Source organism: Balaenoptera ricei, chromosome 9, assembly GCF_028023285.1.
Source record: "Balaenoptera ricei isolate mBalRic1 chromosome 9, mBalRic1.hap2, whole genome shotgun sequence".
Lineage (NCBI taxonomy): Eukaryota > Metazoa > Chordata > Mammalia > Artiodactyla > Balaenopteridae > Balaenoptera > Balaenoptera ricei.
The window spans coordinates 101,387,501-101,408,487 of NC_082647.1; the positions used below are offsets into that span (position 1 = coordinate 101,387,501).

Genomic DNA, 20,987 nt, shown 5'->3' on the forward strand with positions numbered 1-20,987 from the left:
AGAAACCTGCACACAAATGGTTATATCATCAGCTTTGCTCATAATCACCCGAAACTCGGAACAACCAAGACATCCTTCAATAGGTGAATAGATAACCAAACGGTAGTACATCTGTACAGTGGAATATTTTTCAGTGATGAAAAGAGCTATCAAGCCACAAAAAAGACGAGGATGAATCTTAAATACACATTGTTAAGTGAAAGATGCCTGTCTGAAAAGACTAAATACTGTATAATTACAATTACAATTACATTCTGGAAAAGTAAAACTGTAGCGCTTTTCAAAAGATCAGCAATTGCCAGAGGTCTGAGGGGAGTGAGAAATGGTTAAATAGGAGAAGCACACGGGATATTTTTAGGGCAGCGAAACTATTTTATATGATACTCCAGTGGTGGATACATGAACTTCATAGCAGTCTTATTCATAATAGTCCCAAACTGGAAACAACCCGAACGTCCAACCACAGGTGAATGGATAAACCATGTGGTGTATCCATACAATGGAGTACTACTCAGCAAGAAAACGAAATGAATTACTGATACAGACTACAACTTGATGAATCTCAAAAACTTTATGCTAAGCAAGAGAAGCCAGAACCACATACTCTATGACTCAATTCATCAGAAATTCTAGAACATGAAAATTAATCTATAGTTAGTTGCCTGGGACCGGTGGTGCTAGGGATTGATTTCAAAGAGGTAGGAGGAAACTTTTTGTTTTTGTGAAAAACTTTTGTTTTTGTTTTACTTTGTGTGGTGTTTATATGACATATATTTGTCGCTATATTATACATGAATTATACATCAATTAAGTTGAGTTTTTTTTAAAAAAGGAAGCGATGGCAAGACTGACTGGATGATTCATGCAGAGAAGAGATTCGCAATTCATAGGCCTTTCTTGAGACTGTATAGGTCAAGGGCTGCCCTTTACGCAGGAAGCTTCTCTCATGCCAGAGTGGAGAGATTTTCTCCGCTATACCAAGTCCTTCTTAGCACCCCCAGTTCTCTCTAGGCAGTTCTTTACAAAGGAATTCTCCTGCCCTCCCTAACCTCCACCACCGCCCACCCAGGTGTAACCAGCTGGCTGCCAACAATTCTGTGTTTCACGCCACGGGTGGGGTTGGTCTGCTCCCTATAGACCTTGAAGTCATTCGGATTCTGCCCCAGTTCTCTTTCCTTCCTCCTGTAATACTTCCTATACCCAAGTCCAGAACCGCTCCAAAGCTCTGCAAATCCAAAGTTGTTCATTTGTTCTCAAGATTTTTACTTCTTGATGTGCATCCATTGATTTAATCCCAGTTGAAAGTGTATTCGTTGTCTATTACTGCATAACAAATACCACAAAATTTAGTGGCTTAAAACAACAATAAAAAGGAGATGAGGATCACTGGGGATCATCTTGGAGGCTGACTAATATACAGTCAGTAAATGCTTACTTGTGTATTTATGTCCATCTACTTCATTTTATTCCTCAGTGAGCGTTTTACCTGCTACTTGTGAAGAAAATGCCAGTCATTCTTTATTAGTATGATAGATACTATGATAAATGTAACTAAGAAGTTTATAGTACTTAAAAATTACAATTGTATTGATACATGATTCTCTCTTTAAAAAAATTAATACACTTTTTCTTAAAACGGCCGCTGTATTAAAAGTTGAGCTGGAAGTTCCCGTATACACCCCACTCCCAGTTTCTTCTATTAATGTCTTGCATTAGTACAGTACATTTGTTACAATTAATGAGCCAATACTGATACATTTTTATTAACTAAAATCCAACTAAAGTTTATATTAGGGTTTATTCTTTGTGTTGTACATTCTATGGATTTTGACAAATGTATAATGATATGTATCCACCTTTACAATATCATGCAAAACAAATTTCACTTCTTTAAAAGTATCTTTTGCTCCATCTATTAATCCCTCCCTTGGCCCTGAACCCCTGATCTGTTTACTATTTCTAGTTTTGCCTTTTCCAGAATGTCATATAGTTGAAATCATAAGTACGTAGCCTTTTCGAATTGGCTTCTTTCACTTCACAAAATGTACCTAATTTTCCTCATGTTTTTCTGTGACTTGGTAACTCACTTCTTTTTATTGCTGAGTAATATTCCATTGTCTGAATGTACCAGTTTGTTTATCCAATCACTTATTGAAGACTATCTTGGTTGCTTCCAAATTTTGAGAATTATGAATAAAGCTGCTATAAACATTGATGTGCAGGGTTTTGTGTGGATGCATACTTCTTTTTCACCCCTGGTTCTTCAGGTTTAACACTGGACTTTTTTTTTTCTTAGATGCTTCATTTCTTCCATATCTAAGAAAAACTCTTCATCTTGTTTATATGACTCTGAATTCCTATTGGGTTTTCAATAAACATTAATTACCACAAGGTTTCCTCAAAACTCATACAGACATTTACAAATTTGTTGAGTGATTTTCAGTCTTTTGGATTTCTAGGTTGATGGCTATTTCCACAGGAATGTAGAATTGTGTGCTATAATTGAGATTGCAGTCCCACATAACTTCTGCGTAATGTAACTAAAAGTATTTTAAGTTCTTTTCAGTTGATGTTTTAAATGTCTACTTTGTAATTTCTCTTTCTATCCTTAACTGAGCACTTCATTAAGTAAAACTTCTAGCATAACCATATCTGAATTACTGAATATTCCATTTGACTACAGAATGAAGATTGTTTCTCTAAAAACATCACACTCAATTCATGTGTTTTTATTATTTTTTAAGCCATTCTAGAGGCCCTAAATACACAAATGGCACCAAAACAAACTGTTCTGTGTGGGAACACACATTTTGCTCTAGTTCTAGACAGCTGTAACAGACAGCTGTACTTTCTTAGCTGCACTGTATCCAACCCTTCTTCCTGTTCGAGGAATTCCTCCACAGTCTTGGTGAAAGGCATGCTCTCCTTCCCAGTCTGGAAGCGTGAGAGGCCCTATCCTGATGTTCCTCACCTCTAGCAGCCTGGGCATGGCACATGATCTTTAGCCAATGATCACTTTTCCAGAAATTTAAATCTTGACCAAGAGACACAAAGACAAAGGGGCAATGAAATTTTTTTTTTAACATCTTTATTGGAGTATAATTGCTTTACAATGGTGTGTTAGTTTCTGCTTTATAACAAAGTGAATCAGCTATACATATATCCCCATATCTCTTCCCTCTTGCGTCTCCCTCCCTCCCTATCCCACCCCTCTAGGTGGTCACAAAGCACTGAGCTGATCTCCCTGTGCTATGCAGCTGCTTTCCACTAGCTATCTATTTTACATTTGGTAGTGTATATATGTCCATGCCACTCTCTCACTTCATCCCACTTACCCTTCCCACTCCCCATGTCCTCAAGTCCACTCTCTACGTCTGCGTCTTTATTCCTGTCCTGCCCCTAGGTTCTTCAGAACCTTTTTTTTTTTTTTAAAGATTCCATATATATGTGTTGGCATATGGTATTTGTTTTTCTCTTTCTGACTTACTTCACTCTGTATGAGACTCTAGGTCCATCTACCTCACTACAAATAACTCATTTTGTTTCTTTTTATGGCTGAGCAATATTCCACTGTATATATGTGCCATATCTTTATCCATTCATCTGTCGATGGACACAGGTTGCTTCCATATCTTGGCTATTATAAATAGAGCTGCAATGAACACTGTGGTACATGATTCTTTTTGAATTATGGTTTTCTCAGGGTATATGCCCAGTAGTGGGATTGCTGGGTCATATGGTAGTTCTATTTTTAGTTTTTTAAGGAACCTCCATACTGTTCTCCATAGTGGCTGTATCAATTCACATTTCCACCAACAGTGCAAGAGGGTTCCTTTTCTCTACATCCTCTCCAGCATTTATTGTTTGTAGATTTTTTGATGATGGCCATTCTGACTGGTGTCAGGTGACACCTCATTGTAGTTTTGATTTGCATTTCTCCAATAATTAGTGATGTTGAGCATCCTTTCATGTGTTTGTTGGCAATCTGTATACTTTCTTTGGAGAAATGTCTAGGTCTTCTGCCCACTTTTGGATTGGGTTGTTTTTTTGATATTGAGCTGCATGAGCTGCTTGTAAATTCTGGAGATTAATCCTCTGTCAGTTGCTTCATTTGCAAATATTTTCTCCCATTCTGAGGGTTGTCTTTTTGTCTTGTTTATGGTTTCCTTGGGGCAATGAAATTTAATTCCCAGCAGTGGGGAGATTATCTCCAAGGGCAGTTGAGGTGGAATCCCAAAGAGGCAGCAGCAGTGCCCTACAACAAAGGTAACTGTGTCCTTCCCAGGCTATTGGGCTATTCCTGCTAACATTTTCCAGCTTCTTGGCTGCTCGAGTTACCTGGGTCTTTACCTATTTTTCCAGCCTGGTATTACAACTTCCTGTCAATTCATGAGCCCTTTATATCCTTCCAATAAATTCCTTTAAGATTGTTAAAGTAGCTGTTACTTTCAACAGAAGTCTTTTAATTGATGCATCAGCAAAGTCAATCCATTCATTAATTCTCCCATTATTCATTCAGAAACTACCAGGTACTGTACATTGTGGGAGGCTTAATATGATGGTGAGTAGACACTGTTTCTGTTGTGTTGCAACCTACAGTCTATTGGAGGAAACAGACAAGGAAAGAGACGACTGCAGTACATGCTTGACAGGGAAGGACATTATTCATCAGGAACACAAAAGAGGAACATTTAATCCAACCTTAGTGATGGTAGTGGTGGGGGCGGTCAGAGAAAACTTCAAGTGGTACCTAAACCTGACATTCGAATATGTAAAAATTACACGTAGTTGGGAGGTAGGAGGTGGGTTGAGTATTCCACACAGAGGGAGCAGCCCGTGTGAAGGCCCAGCATTGAGAGACAAACAGGACCTTCAAAGAACTAAAAAGAAGTTCCAGATGACTGAAGTGCAGAGTTTGAGCAGAGAGAGAAAGAGGAGTCTGGAGCCTTAAGTGGGACTCGGATCATGCAGAGTGATGTGAGCCCCCTGCTGGCATTAGCACTTTCTCCTAGAAGCAGTTGGGAGCAACTGAAGAGTTTTAAGCAGAAGCTTCAGTATACACGAGCCTGGTGCCTGGGTGCCTGGAGAAATTGTGTAAGAAAATAAAAGGTTGCAAAGTTTAGGAGTGGGAACAAAAATCTCTATTTCATGCCTTTAAAAATCTTTTTTTTTTTAAGAACAATGATAATGTGCTTTCCTCTATGTGTGGAAATGATAATATTGAGTTAAAAATTAGCAGACAGGTTTGTTGAGAATTTTTTTCTATAATGGCTATGGACTTACTATGAGTCATCAATATTCTACAAAGGATTGCCTATGACAGTGGCCTTCAGGTTTTTTTGCTTATACTTCCTAAAATGATTTGAAAAGCCTATATATACCTTTGCACCTTTTTATGTTGACATTTAAGATTCTTATATCACTCCTGTGTGTGTCCAAAAGACTCAAACGATGGCTGTTTGATACCGACTATCATTCTTTTAGAAAAACTATATCTAATCTTCAACAGCCAGAATTTTACATTGTTCTCTTTTCCATTCCACTTCTCTCACATAATTTTATCCTAATGTAATATACTAACATACTTTTTTTGCTTTAAAGTCTTTTACTGATCACCTTATCATACACCCTGCCATAAGAAAAAAAAGTATGTAAGTGAAAACTGATGAGTGTTAAAATTTTTCTTCTAGATTGAGTCATAATTTCAATTATCAGTAATATACAATTGATTAAAACAGCAAATATATTTCATGTTTTGATTAATCATTTTAAAATATTAGTAAAGTTAAAGGAGTTCCCTGGTGGCCTAGTAGTTAGGATTTTGGGGTTCCACTGCTGTGGCTTGGGTTCGATACCTGGTGGAGGAACTGAGATCCCACCAGCCACATGGCGCCTGGCAAAAAAAAAAAAAAAAAGTAAAGCTATTCTATGTGTTCAGAGAGGAATATTACTTATTGCTACGAGACAGGTTGTCTTGATTAAACAAGTCTTTCCCAGACACAATGTTTCAATTGTGCCTTGGTTTGTCTTTGTTCTTACACTTTTGGGCAATGTGCCATTAAGATTAGAGAATGAGAATTCTGTCTTTGTTTTATAAAGTGGGAGAGAGAACCAGCAAGATACCTTGACTGCAAGAACATTCTCAGGCAGATCAATTTTAGAAGTATGGAAGTTGATCATTCGAAAACGGATTTCCTCAAAACTTTCCCAGCCTATGTACTCCTTGGAATGTCTTTGAGTATCGCCAGTGAGTTTGAAAACCATGAGTCAAATGTAAAGAGTACTGGATGGGAGACAAAATAAACAAGGCTTCTTTTACAAAATAGCTTCGGGACCTTAGACAGGACATTTGATTTGTGTAAATCTCAGTTTCCATCAATAAAGTGAGTTGGGGGGGGTGAACTTAAATTTTAAAGATTCTTTCCAGTTCTAAAACCCCTTGATTTCCACTGGAAATTTTTAGCTATGCCCAGGACACTGGGAAGAAGGCCAGGCACCAATACAGAAAGGGAAAAGGAAAGATGGATAGCAATTATGTGGTCACTAAGGACATGATAAAGGAAAAAGAGGGGATTGTGTGGATATAGATCAAGAAACACTTTTTAAAAAGTGTTTTTATTTGTGTGTAGGGTATGTTTTGGGGTTGAAAATTCAAGTTTCACATTATTGTTTATGTGGCTGTAGACAACTCAATCTCCTTGAGCTTTACTTTCCTCAACTATTAAATGGAAATAATACTGTGTACTTTGTAACTCAGGTGATGATTAAAAGACAGAAACTAAGGCTTATTTCCCTTAGCATAATGTTTTCAAAGGTCCTCCATGCTATAGCATGTATCAGAAATTCATTCCTTTTTATTGCTGAAAAAAAATACTATATTGTAAGGATGTGTCACATTTTGTTTATCCATTCATCTGCTAATGGACATTTAGGTTGTTTCCACTTTTGGGCTATTATGAATTATGCTGTTAACATTTGTATACAAGTTTTTTCATGGAGATATGGTTACATATCTTGTGGGTACATAGCTAGGATTGAATTTGCTGGGTCATAGCATAATTCTGTGTCCAACATTTTGAGGAACTGCCAAACTGTTTTCCAAAGTGGTTGTATCACGTTTACATTCCCACCAGCGATGTATGAGGGTTCCATTTTCTCCGCATCTTTGACAAAACTTGTCTATTGACTATAGCCATCCTGGTGTGTAAAGTGGTATCTCATTGTGGTTTTTATCTGAATTTCCCTAATGGCTAATAATACTGAGCATCTGTTCATCTTTCCTTTTTGGCCATTTGTATGTCTTCTTTGGAGAAATGTATATTCAGATCTTTTAACCATTTTAAAATTGGGTTATTTATCCTTCCATTGTGGAGTTGCGGGAGTTCTTTATATATTCTACATGCAAATCCCTTACCACATAAATAATTTGTAAAGATTTATGCACTGTCTTTTTCATTTTCTTGATGGTGTCATTTGAAGCAGCACAAGGTTTTTAATTTTGATAAGTCCAATTTATCATTTTTCCTTTTGTCATTTGTGCTTTTGGTGTCTCATCTGAGAAGGTTTTGCGTAACCCAAGGTTGCAAATATTTATTTCTATGTTTAACTTCTCAGAGTTTTATAGTTTTAGCTCTTATATTAGGCCTGTGATCCATTTTGAGCTAATTTTTGTATATTGTATGAGGTTGGGGTCCAACTTCATTCTTTTGCATGTGGCTGTCGAGCTGGCCTAGCACCATTTTTTTTTCTTTGCTATTATTTATATTGTGATAATGGGGAAAATGGAAATGAGGAGGGGGCTGGGCAGTTGTTGTTTACACCTATCAACAACAATCTCCTTCACCACAACCATGTGTTGAATAGACAATTCTTCCCCATCAAATTGTCTTGGCACCCTTGTTAAAAATCATCTGACCATAAATATAAGGGTGAATCAATTATTAAATGCTGATTCTAATAATTTTATTGCAATGCTCTGAACACAAAATAAGATTCACATTGTCAGTTAAAAAGTTCTGGTAGAAATTATTTCCTTTGACCTATATCTCCAATAGTGTATTTTAAGGCTATAATGACCTTATTAATGAGAACTTTTAACACAACATAAATGAATTGTTTGCTTGTTTATCCTTTCTCTATCAAATCTGTTAGTTGACGTAATTAGAAATTTAAAGTATTCTTAATCTGTAGTCGAACTACCAAATATTCCTGAATAACTATCTCCTTAGAGTACATAAATATTCTTATGAGATTAAACATTAACAAAATATTGATTCCAATAAATTATGTACCCTTTAAATCTTGACATAATTCAATGTATTGTCTCTATAACAAGGCATAACAATATAACATAACTAAGACATGTAGTTTCGTGCCAGGGTGTGAATCCTGAGCTTTTGGACCAAGCAATTCCCCAAATAATGACAAAAATTGCTCTAGGACAAGCCTGAAAAATAATTTCATTACTGGTATCATTTCTGACTCAGAGGTAGTAGGCTTCTGAAACTGTGTGAAAAATGAGCATAGGAGTGACACATCGCTTCAGTTTTACTAGTGAAATTGATCTTAAGTTTTTATTGCAAATTTTGTTATATTTTCTTTTATTCTGGAATATATTGCTCTGTGTGTGTGTCTATGTCCCAGGCTTCTTTATTTAAGAACAAAGTGATGAATGACATGGGGATTATAATCAGGAGCATCCCTGAACTTCACCTTCCCTCCAACCACCTCCTCCAAACTCCCTGTCCTCACACCTTCTCTGCTGCCAATTCTTTTCTTAGTGAATAAAGAACTTAATCCCCAAAGCCCTGGTAGAAACCCCAAGGTTTTCCCCTAGCTCTTCCCTTTCCTTTGGCCCCCATTCCTCGGTTTGAAGGCATGGGAAAGCCCAGAGTCGTGACAGACACAGAGGGAAAGGCTTCACTCTTATGGAAAGAGACTGAGGAGTACAGCGTAGTGAAGTGAGGGTCCCTACAGCCTGGGGTGACAAAATAGGGCCCTGGGGCCAGAGGAGAGGGTACTGGTTTCCCTGAGAAAGGAGACTGCCCAATAGCCTCAAAATCCTCTCAGTGCAAATATTCACTTGTGTGATTGTTTGCCCTTCTGGTGACAGTTGCAGAACCATACCTGGACCATGTCCTTCTCAAGCCTGAGCTGCTGGACAATGTGGCTGATCTGCTGCAGTGTGGGTTTTAGACACTTATGTTGAGACAGATTCTGAGGCTATATTTAGGATGAGCAGGAAAGAATGTTCTCATTAATGATATCTACCACTGAAGTGGGATGGGAGCATGGGGTCATACTGCAATAGCTAGGAATTTAGTTTATCTATAATAAAAATGGAAAAAAAACAGTGGCTTAAACGTGTTACCAGCTTTATATGTCTTTTTCAGTCCAGGGTTGATTTGGTAGATCCACAATGTCCTCAGAGAGCCAGGTCCTTCTCTCTTCCCTTCACCTAGCCATCCTTAACATGTGCTTGTTCCTTTGTAGTCACAAGACGGCTGCTCAAACTCCAGTATTGCATTTGAGTTCCAGATGTAAAGAAAAGTAAAAGGCAAGGTCAGCTAAATTGGCCTTCCACTTTAAGAAAGCATTCCCAGAAGCGTCATCCAACAACTTCTACTTACATTTTGTTGGCCAGGTCTGCATAGCATGGTCAGGTCCTTCATCTGCACAGAGTGCTGGGAGATGTAGTTTTAAGCTAAGCACATTTATACACCCAACGAAACTCGCGTTCTGTTACTTATGATCAGGGAGAATCCCTATTAGGAAGGCCTCTAACAGTTCGGTCCACCTTTCCTGTTTTATAGATGGGCATCCTTCAGCTTTACTGAACCAGCAAGAACTGCACTCCCCCCGCAAGCTCCAACACAGAAGCAGCACTGGTTTTCTGCAAAGTGTTGATAGCAAGTGTGCGCCTCTGAACTGTGTAAAAGATGAGTGTCGGAACAGCACATCTAACACATCAGTGTTTTACAACTGAAACTGAACTTAAAATTTTATCATAAATTTTTGTGTTCTACTTTCTTTTATTCTGGAATATATTACTATAGTTGGGGTCGACATAAATCTCAGGAGCATTGATATCACTGTGAAACAGTTTGTAATTCTTTAAAAGGCTGAACTACAAAGCTAGACAGACCTGGGCTAGGATCCCACACCCACATTTACTAGCAGTGTACTTTGGGCAAGACACTCAATCTCTCTATGCCTCAGTTTCCTAATTTGTAAACTGTGGAGAGTAATTTTTACAGGGAGGGTGATCAGATAATTTATGTCCAAACTGGGAAACTTATGTGCTGCCAGGGGGATATTATTAATAATTATGCTTGAACAAATGGCATAAACCAGGACCACCCCAGGCAAACTGAGGACTATGGTCACCCTATTTTTAGGCACTGTTGAGAGGATTAAATAAGAAGATAAATACAAAGCACTTAGCACAGAGTCTGACACATAGTAAGTGCACATAAATACTGGTCACTACTTGTTTTTATAATTAAATTGAAAAGTTCCATTGTTTTTCCTTTGCTTTTCTCTCTTTTAACAATAATATGCTTGATATTCTTCCTTATGATAAAGAATAATGGGCTGAAGTAAGGAGAGCTTAAACTTTTTTAAGACTGAGAAAAACCTAATAAAAACTCAAACAACCAACTTCTCTAAAGGAGAAGCAATGCTGAAAGACACTGCAGAAACTCCTAGTTATAAGGAAGATTCTGGAATGATAGTGCATGACCCATCTGTGAACTGTTTGTACCACTAGAAGCATGAACAGAAGCACTGGAATTTTAATGATTTTGTATGGCATTTCTCAAAGGTTTTGGTCTGAAGATCCTTTTACACTTCAAAAAATTTCTAAGGACCACAAAAGAGCTTTTGTTTATATGAGTTATATCTGTTGATATTAGAAATAAAAATGGAGACAATTTAAAAATATTCATTTAGGGAATTCCCTGGCGGTCCAGTGGTTAGGACTCTGCACTTTCACTGCTGAGGGCCTGGGTTCGATCCCTGGTCCGGGAACTAGGATCCTGCAAGCTGTGCAGCACGGCGCCAAAAAGAAAAAGAAAGTCATTCAAAATAACAATAACTTCATCATATATTAACACAACTAACACATTTAAATGAAACTATCTTTACAAAACAAAAATATTAGAGGATTAATGTTTTACCTTTCTACAGATCTCCTTTCGACTGGTTTAGTAGGACTGAAACTGATTCTCATATCAGCCTTTTTTTTTTTTTTAATTTTTATTTATTTATTTATTTATTTATGGCTGTGTTGGGTCTTCGTTTCTGTGCGAGGGCTTTCTCTAGTTGCGGCAAGCGGGGGCTCCTCTTCATTGCAGTGCGCGGGCCTCTCACTATCGCGGCCTCTCTTGTTGCGGAGCACAGGCTCCAGACGCCCAGGCTCAGTAATTGTGGCTCACGGGCCTAGTTGCTCCACGGCATGTGGGATCTTCCCAGACCAGGGCTCGAACCCGTGTCCCCTGCATTGGCAGGCAGATTCTCAACCACTGCGCCACCAGGGAAGCCCTCATATCAGCCTTTTTATGCAATTTGTTGCAATATGTTATTTTGGTGGAAATGTATGAACAAGATATGTTGTTGGAAAAGCGAGGGAGTATTTTAATAGCTTTTCCAGATAATTGTGGTTATTCTTTGATACTACACCAAAACTCCACAGTAGCTTCTTAATTTATTTATTTAATTTATTCAGTTTTGGCTGCGTTGGGTCTTCGTTGCTGCGTGCGGGCTTCGTCTAGCTGCAGCGTATGGGGGCTACTCTTCGTTGCGGTGTGCTGGCTTCTCATTGCGGTGGCTTCTCTTGTTGTGGAGCACAGGCTCTAGGTGTGCAGGATTCAGTAGTTGTGGCACGCGGGCTCTAGAGCGCAGGCTCAGTAGTTGTGGCGCACGGGCTTAGTTGCTGTGCGGCATGTGGGATCTTCCCGGAGCAGGGCTCGAACCCGTGTCCCCTGCATTGGCAGGTGGATTCTTAACCACTGTGCCCCCAGGGAAGTCCCCACAGTAGCTTCTTAAAGGTTAGTTATAAAGTGGAATCTGAGATCAGATCGATGAACTTTTTGTACGGTTACATTAAAACACATCAGTCTGTCCTGCATTTTGAATAAATCTTTTACTCATGATTTTGTAACTTCATCCATTAGTCAGTTGGAAAATATCGGGTCACTGAGTTAGGCAGATATTCCAAATGTTTACACATTTCAGAAACTTAATACCTTAGAACATTCTAGAAAACATATGAACACACAGCACACATTCCATTAGCCATCAGAATAATGATGTCATCCCATGTCATGTTGCCTCTGGAAAACTCCATGGTGCATTTGTGAAAAAATAAGAATGATAAAGACAAATCATGTCTTACTATGAAAATAGCTTTGACTGCATGATTCACTGAAAAAGTGTTAGTCTCAGGCCACACTTTAAGAACAGTTGATTAGGTATGATATGACCCATTAAACAAAGAAAGCAAAAAACCTACCACCTCCTTCTCTCTCTCTCTCTTAAACCAGTAGACAGTATGTCATAACACACAAACAGTAAAATACTAAAACACAGTCCCAAGTGGCAACTTCAAGTCTCTTTACATGAAGATAAGTAGACAAGCTTATAGAAACAGATGACTTCTAATTTAAAGGTCTTTCTCATTTTTTGGAGTTTGAACCCTGTTAATCATTAGCATTTCAATGAATAGGGGGCAGCTATCTTTGGGGAGTTCAAAATGCTTCACTTCTTCCTCTTTTCCCCATCCCACCCCCCCAGACTCTTTGCAGAAACATATGGGGTGGCAGAACCCCACTAAAAATATTTTAGTACATGTTTTCTGTCTGCAACCTGAACTGGAAGCTACCCATTTACTTTGGAACACGTTTTCTTTGCAAGTATGGGATAGAAGATGATATTCTTACCTGGAGTTGGTCACGTGTGACGAACTGCTAGATAAATCCATTTTGCCCTCCTTATTCTGTTACTCCTGGCTTTTCAAAGTAGGATGATGGGGCAGGTTGATCGTATTTTTTTGGAAAAAGCCACTCGCTAACTGGTTTAGGCTGTAGGAACTTCAGGAAGCAATACTGCCAAGGAGAAACGTTTTTAGGCACCTTGTCCCTTACTTTTCTATTCAGTTTCCCAGTGCACTTATCACATCCTTCTGGCTGCGTGGCAGGTCCCACTGTGTGGCCCAACCGGGGCCTATCCTCCTGGGAAATGAACTGCCTTCAAGGTTACCTACTCCTTTGCCTCCTCCTTTATTCTTCAGTAAACACCCTTTGTGTTCTTTCAGTGAAGTCTCATTTTAGCTTAGGTGAGTCCAGACTGAGACAGTGTTAGTGGATGTCAAGTCAATTAAAATTATTTACACTAAGGCATGCATGATGGATGGCTACCAAGTGTTTAAGAACTAAGAACCAACTGATGCACTGAACAAATAAACTTGAAAACGGGTGACTACATGTAGCCATTGAATGCATTGCTCAGCTTCTCTTTGCAACCATATTAAAACCCCATAAGCCACTAATAAGGACCTGCTGTGTAGCACAGGGAACCCTACTCAATACTCTGTAATGGCCTATGTGGGAAAGGAATCTAAAAAAGAGTGGGTATATGCATATGTATAACTGATTCACTTCGCGTACACCTGAAACACAACATTGTAAATCAACTATAATCCAATTAAAATTAAAAAAAACCCCAAACCAATAAGCCATTTACGTTTTAATCTATGATAATTGTCCCAAGTGCCCAGTCTGTAACTGAAAGGCTAACCTAGTAATGCAAGAAATGAGACGTGAGGTCACCGAATGGTTATGCTTTGCAGCCCCACAGGTTTGGATAGTTAAGGTGAAAGAGGGAGAAGTGCCAAAAGGGCAGCTCTCATTTGAGCAAGATGTTTTGACTTCAAGGCCGCCGGTAAAAATTCTGGGGTTTCCAGGAGTTCCTTTCGACGTTTCATTATTCCTCGTATTGACTTTTTTTTTTTTTTAAACTTCAGTGTTATGGAAGCGCCAGATTGGGATTTCCAACTGTGTTTTTAGGTCAAGATGGGGCCTGGAACTTGGGTGTACAAGAGATAGTTTAAGCTAACGCCATCTCCGCCCTCTCTTCCAGGGTGCCCTCTCTTCCTCTCTCGCAGCTGTTCCAACCTCCCTCCGGGCTTGGCTGAGGGGAGACGACGGGGTGATTACCCAGCCCAGAAGATCATTAACGGCATTATTCCTGAGTCTTCAGATTCTTGCTCTCGCCGTGACCTGTCAACAGGCAGGCGGTCCGGCCCCTGCGAAGATCCAGAGCCGCTGCTGCGCGCTGGACGCAAGCAACAAGCACGACCGGCGTGCCGTCGCTCCGAGAGTCTCCAGCGCCAGCAGTGGGCGGCGCACGAATCCTCTCCTTTCTTTAACTCTTCTTCACAGAGTCCCACCCCCATCGGAAGTGGAGCCGTCTCTACGTTCCCCCACTTCCGGGCCAGACGGCCGTCCCTTGGCGGGAGCGAGCACGCCCGTGCGCGGCAACTTTGTTCCCGCCTCCTTTGCCCCGACACCACTCACCTTGGGCTTTCTCGGAGCGCGACGTGCGTGCGCGCCCCCGGCCTTGCGTTAGGGCCGAAGAGGGGAAAGGCCGAAAGAGCGAGGCTAGAAGGAGGGGTTGTGGAGGTTAGGGCCCAACCAGCAACTCCCATCTCCCTCCCTCCTCCTGACGAGGAGCGGAGAGGGAAGGGGAGGAGCGAGCTGGGCCGGCCGCGCACACCAGGAGCCTCCTCGTGGAGGGGGGGAGCGGAGGAAAGGGGCAGCACCGCCACCTCTGCTCGCGGCGGCGAAGGAAGAAGAAAGTCAGGGCCCATACCCACCCCCACAGACTCAGAAACGCCCCCCCCGCCCCATCTCCCCGGAAACAGCCCCCCGCCCAGCCCCGCACACTCGCTGCCCCAACCGTGAGCCGCAGCCCGCTCGCCCCCGCCTCGCCCCGCCCCGCCCCGCCGCCCGTCCCTGCGGGCCGCAGAGTGCGCGAGGCCCTAGGCCGGGAGTTGTTGTCAGGCCCAGGCCACTTCTGAGGCTCCCGCCGTGTGTCGCCGCCACCACAGGAGGACAACGTCGACGAGGAGAAGGAGGCGACGGAGGCGTGTTGTTGTCTCGCCCACTCCCCTCCCCTGAACTCGCACCCAACGTCAGGGCCCGATGGAGTGAAGCGGAGACGAAGGTGGTACTTCCGCGTTGCGCTGCCCGAGCCGAGAGCGCGGCCGAGGTCGCTCTCCCCCACCCCCGGGGGCACTTGGAGGACTCCGGACTCCCCCGCAGGTCAGCGCCCAGCGCATCTGGTGTTTTTGCTGCCGAGACTAGAAAGACGAGCACGATTGGGAGCTCATCCGCCCGGATTCCCTGCTTCCCTCGGGCCCGGAGGCCGCTGCGTACCCCACTGTGACCTGGAACCCAGGGACCCGAGTCCCGACCCGGATTATCGTGGCGCGTCTCCCGGCCGGCCCTGGTGCTCGGTGTCCCTCCGCCACCGCCGCCGCCGTTCCCGTTTCCGGCGTGGGAGATGGCCAGGATCTGACCCGGCAGGAGGCCGCACCCGCGCCGCGCTCTGCGGCGGGCTCTAGGCGATGCCGAGCAGCTCGGACACGGCGCTGGGGGGAGGCGGGGGCTTGAGCTGGGCGGAGAAGAAGTTGGAGGAACGCCGCAAGCGGAGGCGATTCCTGTCCCCTCAGCAGCCGCCGCTGCTGTTGCCGCTCCTGCAGCCGCAGCTCCTGCAACCGCCGCCGCCCCCGCCGCCTCTGCTCTTCCTGGCTGCTCCCGGCACGGCCGCCGCCGCAGCCGCCGCCGCCGCGGCCTCCTCCTCTTGCTTCAGCCCGGGCCCCCCTCTGGAGGTCAAGCGGCTGGCGAGAGGCAAGAGGCGCGCAGGAGGGCGGCAGAAGCGGCGCCGCGGGCCCCGCGCCGGGCAGGAGGCGGAGAAGCGTCGGGTCTTCTCGCTGCCCCAGCCGCAGCAGGACGGCGGTGGCGGTGCTAGTAGCGGCGGGGGTGTGACCCCGCTGGTGGAGTACGAGGATGTAAGCTCCCAGTCCGAGCAGGGGCTGCTGCTGGGGGGGGCCAGCGCGGCAACGGCGGCGACGGCTGCCGGGGGAACGGGGGGCAGCGGCGGGAGTCCGGCCTCCTCCTCCGGCACCCAGCGGCGCGGGGAGGGGTCGGAGCGCAGGCCCCGCCGGGACCGCCGCAGCAGCAGCGGCCGCAGCAAGGAGCGCCACCGCGAGCACCGGCGGCGGGACGGGCAGCGCGGCGGCGGCGGCGCCGGCGAGGCCTCCAAGTCCCGCAGCCGCCACGGCCACGGCGGCGAGGAGCGGGCCGAGGCCGCCAAAAGCGGCAGCAGCAGCAGCAGTGGCGGCCGCCGGAAAAGCGCCTCGGCCACGTCTAGCAGCAGTAGCAGCCGCAAGGACCGAGACCCGAAGGCCCACCGGAGCCGGACTAAGTCGTCCAAGGAGCCGCCGTCGGCCTACAAGGAGCCGCCCAAGGCCTACCGGGAGGACAAGACCGAGCCCAAGGCCTACAGGCGGCGGCAGCGGTCCCTGAGCCCGCTGGGAGGCCGGGACGACAGCCCGGTGTCCCACAGGGCCTCGCAGAGCCTGCGGAGCCGCAAGTCCCCCAGCCCGGCGGGAGGCGGCAGCAGCCCCTACTCGCGGCGTCTGGCCCGCTCCCCGAGCCCTTACAGCCGCCGCCGCTCCCCCAGCTACAGCCGCCACAGCTCCTACGAGCGGGGCGGCGACGTGTCCCCCAGCCCATACAGCAGCAGCAGCTGGCGCCGCTCCCGGAGCCCCTACAGCCCTGTGATCAGGTGAGTCCGGCGTCCCGGTGTCTGTCTCGGGGCTGGGCCGGCCAGAGCCCCGGAGGCAGGGCAAGAGGCGATGGGGCGCTGCAGCATTCCAGTCGGCCGGCGAGGCGAGAAAACCTCACCTGGCACGGGGCTTCCGGTGGGGAGGGGCGTTTTCGCGCGCCCCGAGCACCTTGTGGGGGCTTCGGAGGGGACAAAGCAACAGGTCCGGCAGAGTTTCTCCTCGCTCTGGCGGAGAAGGGTTCTGAGGAAGGGTTCACCGTTTTAAACGTGTTGGCGTTAATCCGTTAAACGGGTTTCACTAAACTGTTTGCTTTTCCAGCTCAGTTGCTTTGGGTCAGCCTGGAGGGGGATTTGTCACAGTTTTGAAAGCCCTCCGAAGAGGTTTCGTTGCTGGAGACTTAGGAGTGGATTGCAGCTTAGGGAGTAAGCATTTGTAAAGGAGAATCGGCGCCAGGTGCTGATGTCAGAGTTAGATGTGGGTTGCAAATGTTTCGTATGATTAGTACAGCGGTGGGAAAAGCAGCCTTTCTGTCAAGTTCATTCTTTCAATATGTGAAAAAGCTTACGCTTCTAAATTCGGAAGATAAGGAAGATAACTCATTTTATGGTATTCTGATGTGGAATAGTTTTTTTTTTCACCTGACCTTCCAAAGTCATGATTTTAAGAAGTAGAAAAAAATGATGAGATTGTGGTTTCTGTGTTGGTTTGTGGTGACACCCAGTTGCTAATAACGTAATATAAACATAAGCTAGTTGGTGTAATCCAGTGTAGCCACCGAGTGAATGGCTTAGTACTGGACGTTTCTTAAACTATCACACTATCTGCTAGTATTTTAAATTACTGTTTACACTTACTTTAAAGTTAACTAGACCTTTAAGTGTCAGGATCTTTGTTCACATATCTTTGAAAGGTATACTTTAATCTAGTGAAATTGGAGTAAATCTTTAATATAGCTGTTAATGCCTTGCCTGTTATATAATGCTGTTCTCCAAAAACGGTGTGTGTATTGATATATATTTATCTGTTAAGCAAAATGAATTAAAAGTAACTCCTGAGGATACTGCAGGTTCTTAAATTTTTAGATGTCTAGAAATTCTAGGCCTTATAGTTTAGAGTATTACGAATTGTTTGCATCCGTTGTTTTTTCCTATTGGTTTTACTTTTCAGTAATGCCAAGCAGCTGCTCAGTACCTCTAAACACGGTTATGTTGAATCTCAGTACAACATGTGTACCCGTAAAATTAGATCTCTTTGAAGCGTTAGCCTAGTAAGTGTAAAGATGTGATGCTAGTGGAGATCTGTGTGTGTTTGTCTTTAAACCAAAACAGCTGTATAAATCTCTTCATTCTTGCAGGGTTCAAGCACACTTTCAATGCTAGTTGATGCCTTAAGCAAAGACTATCAACATTGAAAACTCATTTCACCATATCTAGCTTCTGTGTCTTGTATGAGTTTATATTTTACTTTAATTAAAATAGGTTTGCCAAAAGGCTTGCATTTTTTGCAGATGAATTTGTTTTTGACGGAGTAGGTCAAAGTTTCAGTGCTTTAGATAGCAATTTTAAGTGTATGATGCAATTTTAAGAATGGATTTTGTGTTTATCAGGCCTTTTAGTTGCTGGATACTTCAGTGAGGTCCTTTATTATCTGATAGTGCTGTGTATTTTATATTTATTTCAGAGCAGTGGTATGTGCATTTGGGATTATTTGTATTTAGAAAATATTTATTGAGCACGTATAATATGCCAGATACTGTTTTAAGGACTGGAATATAGCAATGAAGAGAGACAAGGTCCTTGCCCTCATGAGGCTTGGCGTTCTAGAGGACCATTCGTTACTGAATCTTTTACTGGTGTCTGTATTGACCACCAGTGTTTCTAAGTGGTTGGATTTGGAAGAAGCTTTAGAATATTTTGGCCAACATTCCTGACATCCAGCGTTTTGGTTGTGTGCCTGTATACATCTAGAGGTGGGAAGATGTTACTTTGAGACAGCTTATTCCATTAGATTTGGGACTTGCTGGTTTGCTCAGTACCTTAGCAACACCCTGGGAGACTCAGTTTCCTAAACTGTAACCGCGAAATACTTGTTTTTTTTTTTATTATTCCAAGGATTAAATGAAAATTTGTGTTTTATGTACACTTAAAATTGGTGAATTTTGCTGTACTTAAATTACATCTCAATAAAGCTGATTTTTTTTTTTAAAGGGAAAAAAAGAAGATTTGTGTTTTGGAAAGTGTAGAAATATTATAGACTATTACAGAAATGTAACATGGTGGAATTTTTATTGAATAGCTTGAAATGCTAGAATTCTTCATATTGAAACAGAAATCTGCCTCCACGTAACTTCTACTCATTGCTTCAAGTTTAACTTTTTGGAATAGTTCAGAGCAAACCTGTATGCTGCCTCTTCAAAATGTAAAGACAGTTGTTTTGTCTTCTGAGTCTTTTCTTCTCTGGGTCAAAAAACTCATTTTTCATACAGTTTTTGATTTCACATTATATCATACCTAGTTTGTCAAATGTCCTGCTTAAAATATGGGGCCCAGAATTTATAGTTAACATAGTTGATTGAAGAACTTGATTTTTAAATATAACAAATGTGTTATTACTGTTTTGGAATAATTAATTGAACTATCTTGTCCAACTTAATGCAAAAAGTTTTGTTTAAGTCATGGTGATAGGTGGCCCATGTTGTTTAACGAATAGACTCTTGGATTGCGAGCTCCATGAAGGCAATTATCCTGTCTTGCTGACCGTTGTATTCCTAGTGCTCAGTGTAGTATCTGGCACAAGTAGACTCTTAATAATTGCTGAATGGGTAAAGGAAGGGATGATGGCGTTTATTGAGCATGTGAAATATTGTGGGCCTGGATATGTAAGGATTTAATAGAGACTGTGTGTTTTGCTATAGGAAATAGCAGAGTGGTCTTTTTCCAGCCCACGTGGAGCTTGTATATGAATGAATTGTCACTGTAGATATTTTTAAGGAAATGCATGCACATTCAAAATGGTATTGAGACCATGGAATGAAGATTTTCTCTGTGTTAGTTCCTAGAATAAATCCTCTCTATTCTATTGACTTCTACTTCACAACCTGCTCTTTGCCACCATCTGAATCTTCAGCCCTCTGCTGCTCATGCTTTTCATCAAGTCCCTTCTTAGCTTTCCTTTTTCCCCTGTGTAACCGGGTTACCATATTTTCTTTGCTACTTGACTGTTGGGGTGTGAGAAGTCATATAATTCTGCTGATTGGCCTTATAATAAATGTGCAGGTGGACTGAAGAGAGGGGCTGTTCAGAATGAGAGGCAGTGGTACTGACATTTAGGTTTTACTAAATGCCAGGCATTGACAAATACTTAACGTATATTCACCTCCAAAACCCATGTTGTGGTTGGAACATTCCTGTTGATAGATTGGGAAACGGAAGCTCTAAAAAGTTAAGTGATTTGTTCCAAGGTCAGCTTGGATTCAAACCCTGGGCTGATTCTGAAGTACAAGCTCTTGATATTGTGCTGTATTGAACCACACATGGGGTTCAAGGGAGCAGACCACCTCACTTAATGATCTGTTTTGCTAAAATTCCCTCCCTGTTTGGATATTTATGTGTTAATTTCTGTTTCCTGGCCATCTTTGCAGCATTTTGAAGATTAAAAAAACCAAATTCTTCTAAAGGTTCTTTCAGCTCATTTTGTCTTTTAATTTGTAGGTTTTATGAATAGGAGGCTAAAAACATTTTTTGAAGACACTAATAATAGTTATTGAGGGTTGTTTTGCAATGGAATGTCTTGGTCTGAAGTCACTCAAGTCAGACCAGTTACAATCAGTACAATAAATTGTTATATTTAATTGATTCTCTCTCTGAAATGTGGAAGTTCTCTTCCACCAAGAAGCAGCAGAAGCCTCTGTTACGGAATAATATTGAGACTCTGAGAATCTAAAGATGGGCATACCCTAGATGGAAATTTAAATGAATTTATTAGTATTCACTTGCATATGATACGCGGTATCTCTTGTGGATTATTTAGTGTTTTGTCCTAAAAACTAGTGCTCAAAAATATATGAAATGAAGACATTCCAGAATTTTTAAAAAGCTATTACTCATAAAATACTGATTTGATATGTACTTACTGGAAA

The 20,987-nt window shown here is 42.8% G+C and overlaps 1 protein-coding gene and 1 long non-coding RNA gene across 7 annotated transcripts in view; one reads left to right on the plus strand and one right to left on the minus strand.

Moving 5' to 3' along the window:
- Nucleotides 1-14,554, minus strand: part of LOC132372121 (uncharacterized) — a 64,969-nt gene extending 50,415 nt beyond the window's left edge. For 2 of the 3 annotated variants that reach the window (XR_009505104.1, XR_009505103.1), the window contains exons 1-2: nucleotides 12,939-14,554; nucleotides 9,371-9,512 (exon numbers count right to left, since the gene is read on the minus strand). This is a non-coding gene — a long non-coding RNA (uncharacterized LOC132372121). The remainder of the gene's footprint in view (nucleotides 1-9,370; nucleotides 9,513-12,938) is intronic. The other variant, XR_009505105.1, reaches the window with a different exon arrangement.
- A 1,061-nt stretch (nucleotides 14,555-15,615) lies between these two features.
- CDK13 (cyclin dependent kinase 13) overlaps nucleotides 15,616-20,987 on the plus strand; it is a 112,054-nt gene continuing 106,682 nt past the window's right edge. For all 4 annotated transcript variants that reach the window (XM_059934208.1, XM_059934210.1, XM_059934209.1 and 1 more), the window contains exon 1: nucleotides 15,616-16,848. In XM_059934208.1, the coding sequence (XP_059790191.1) occupies nucleotides 15,626-16,848 (1,223 nt within the window). In that variant the 5' untranslated portion in view covers nucleotides 15,616-15,625. The remainder of the gene's footprint in view (nucleotides 16,849-20,987) is intronic.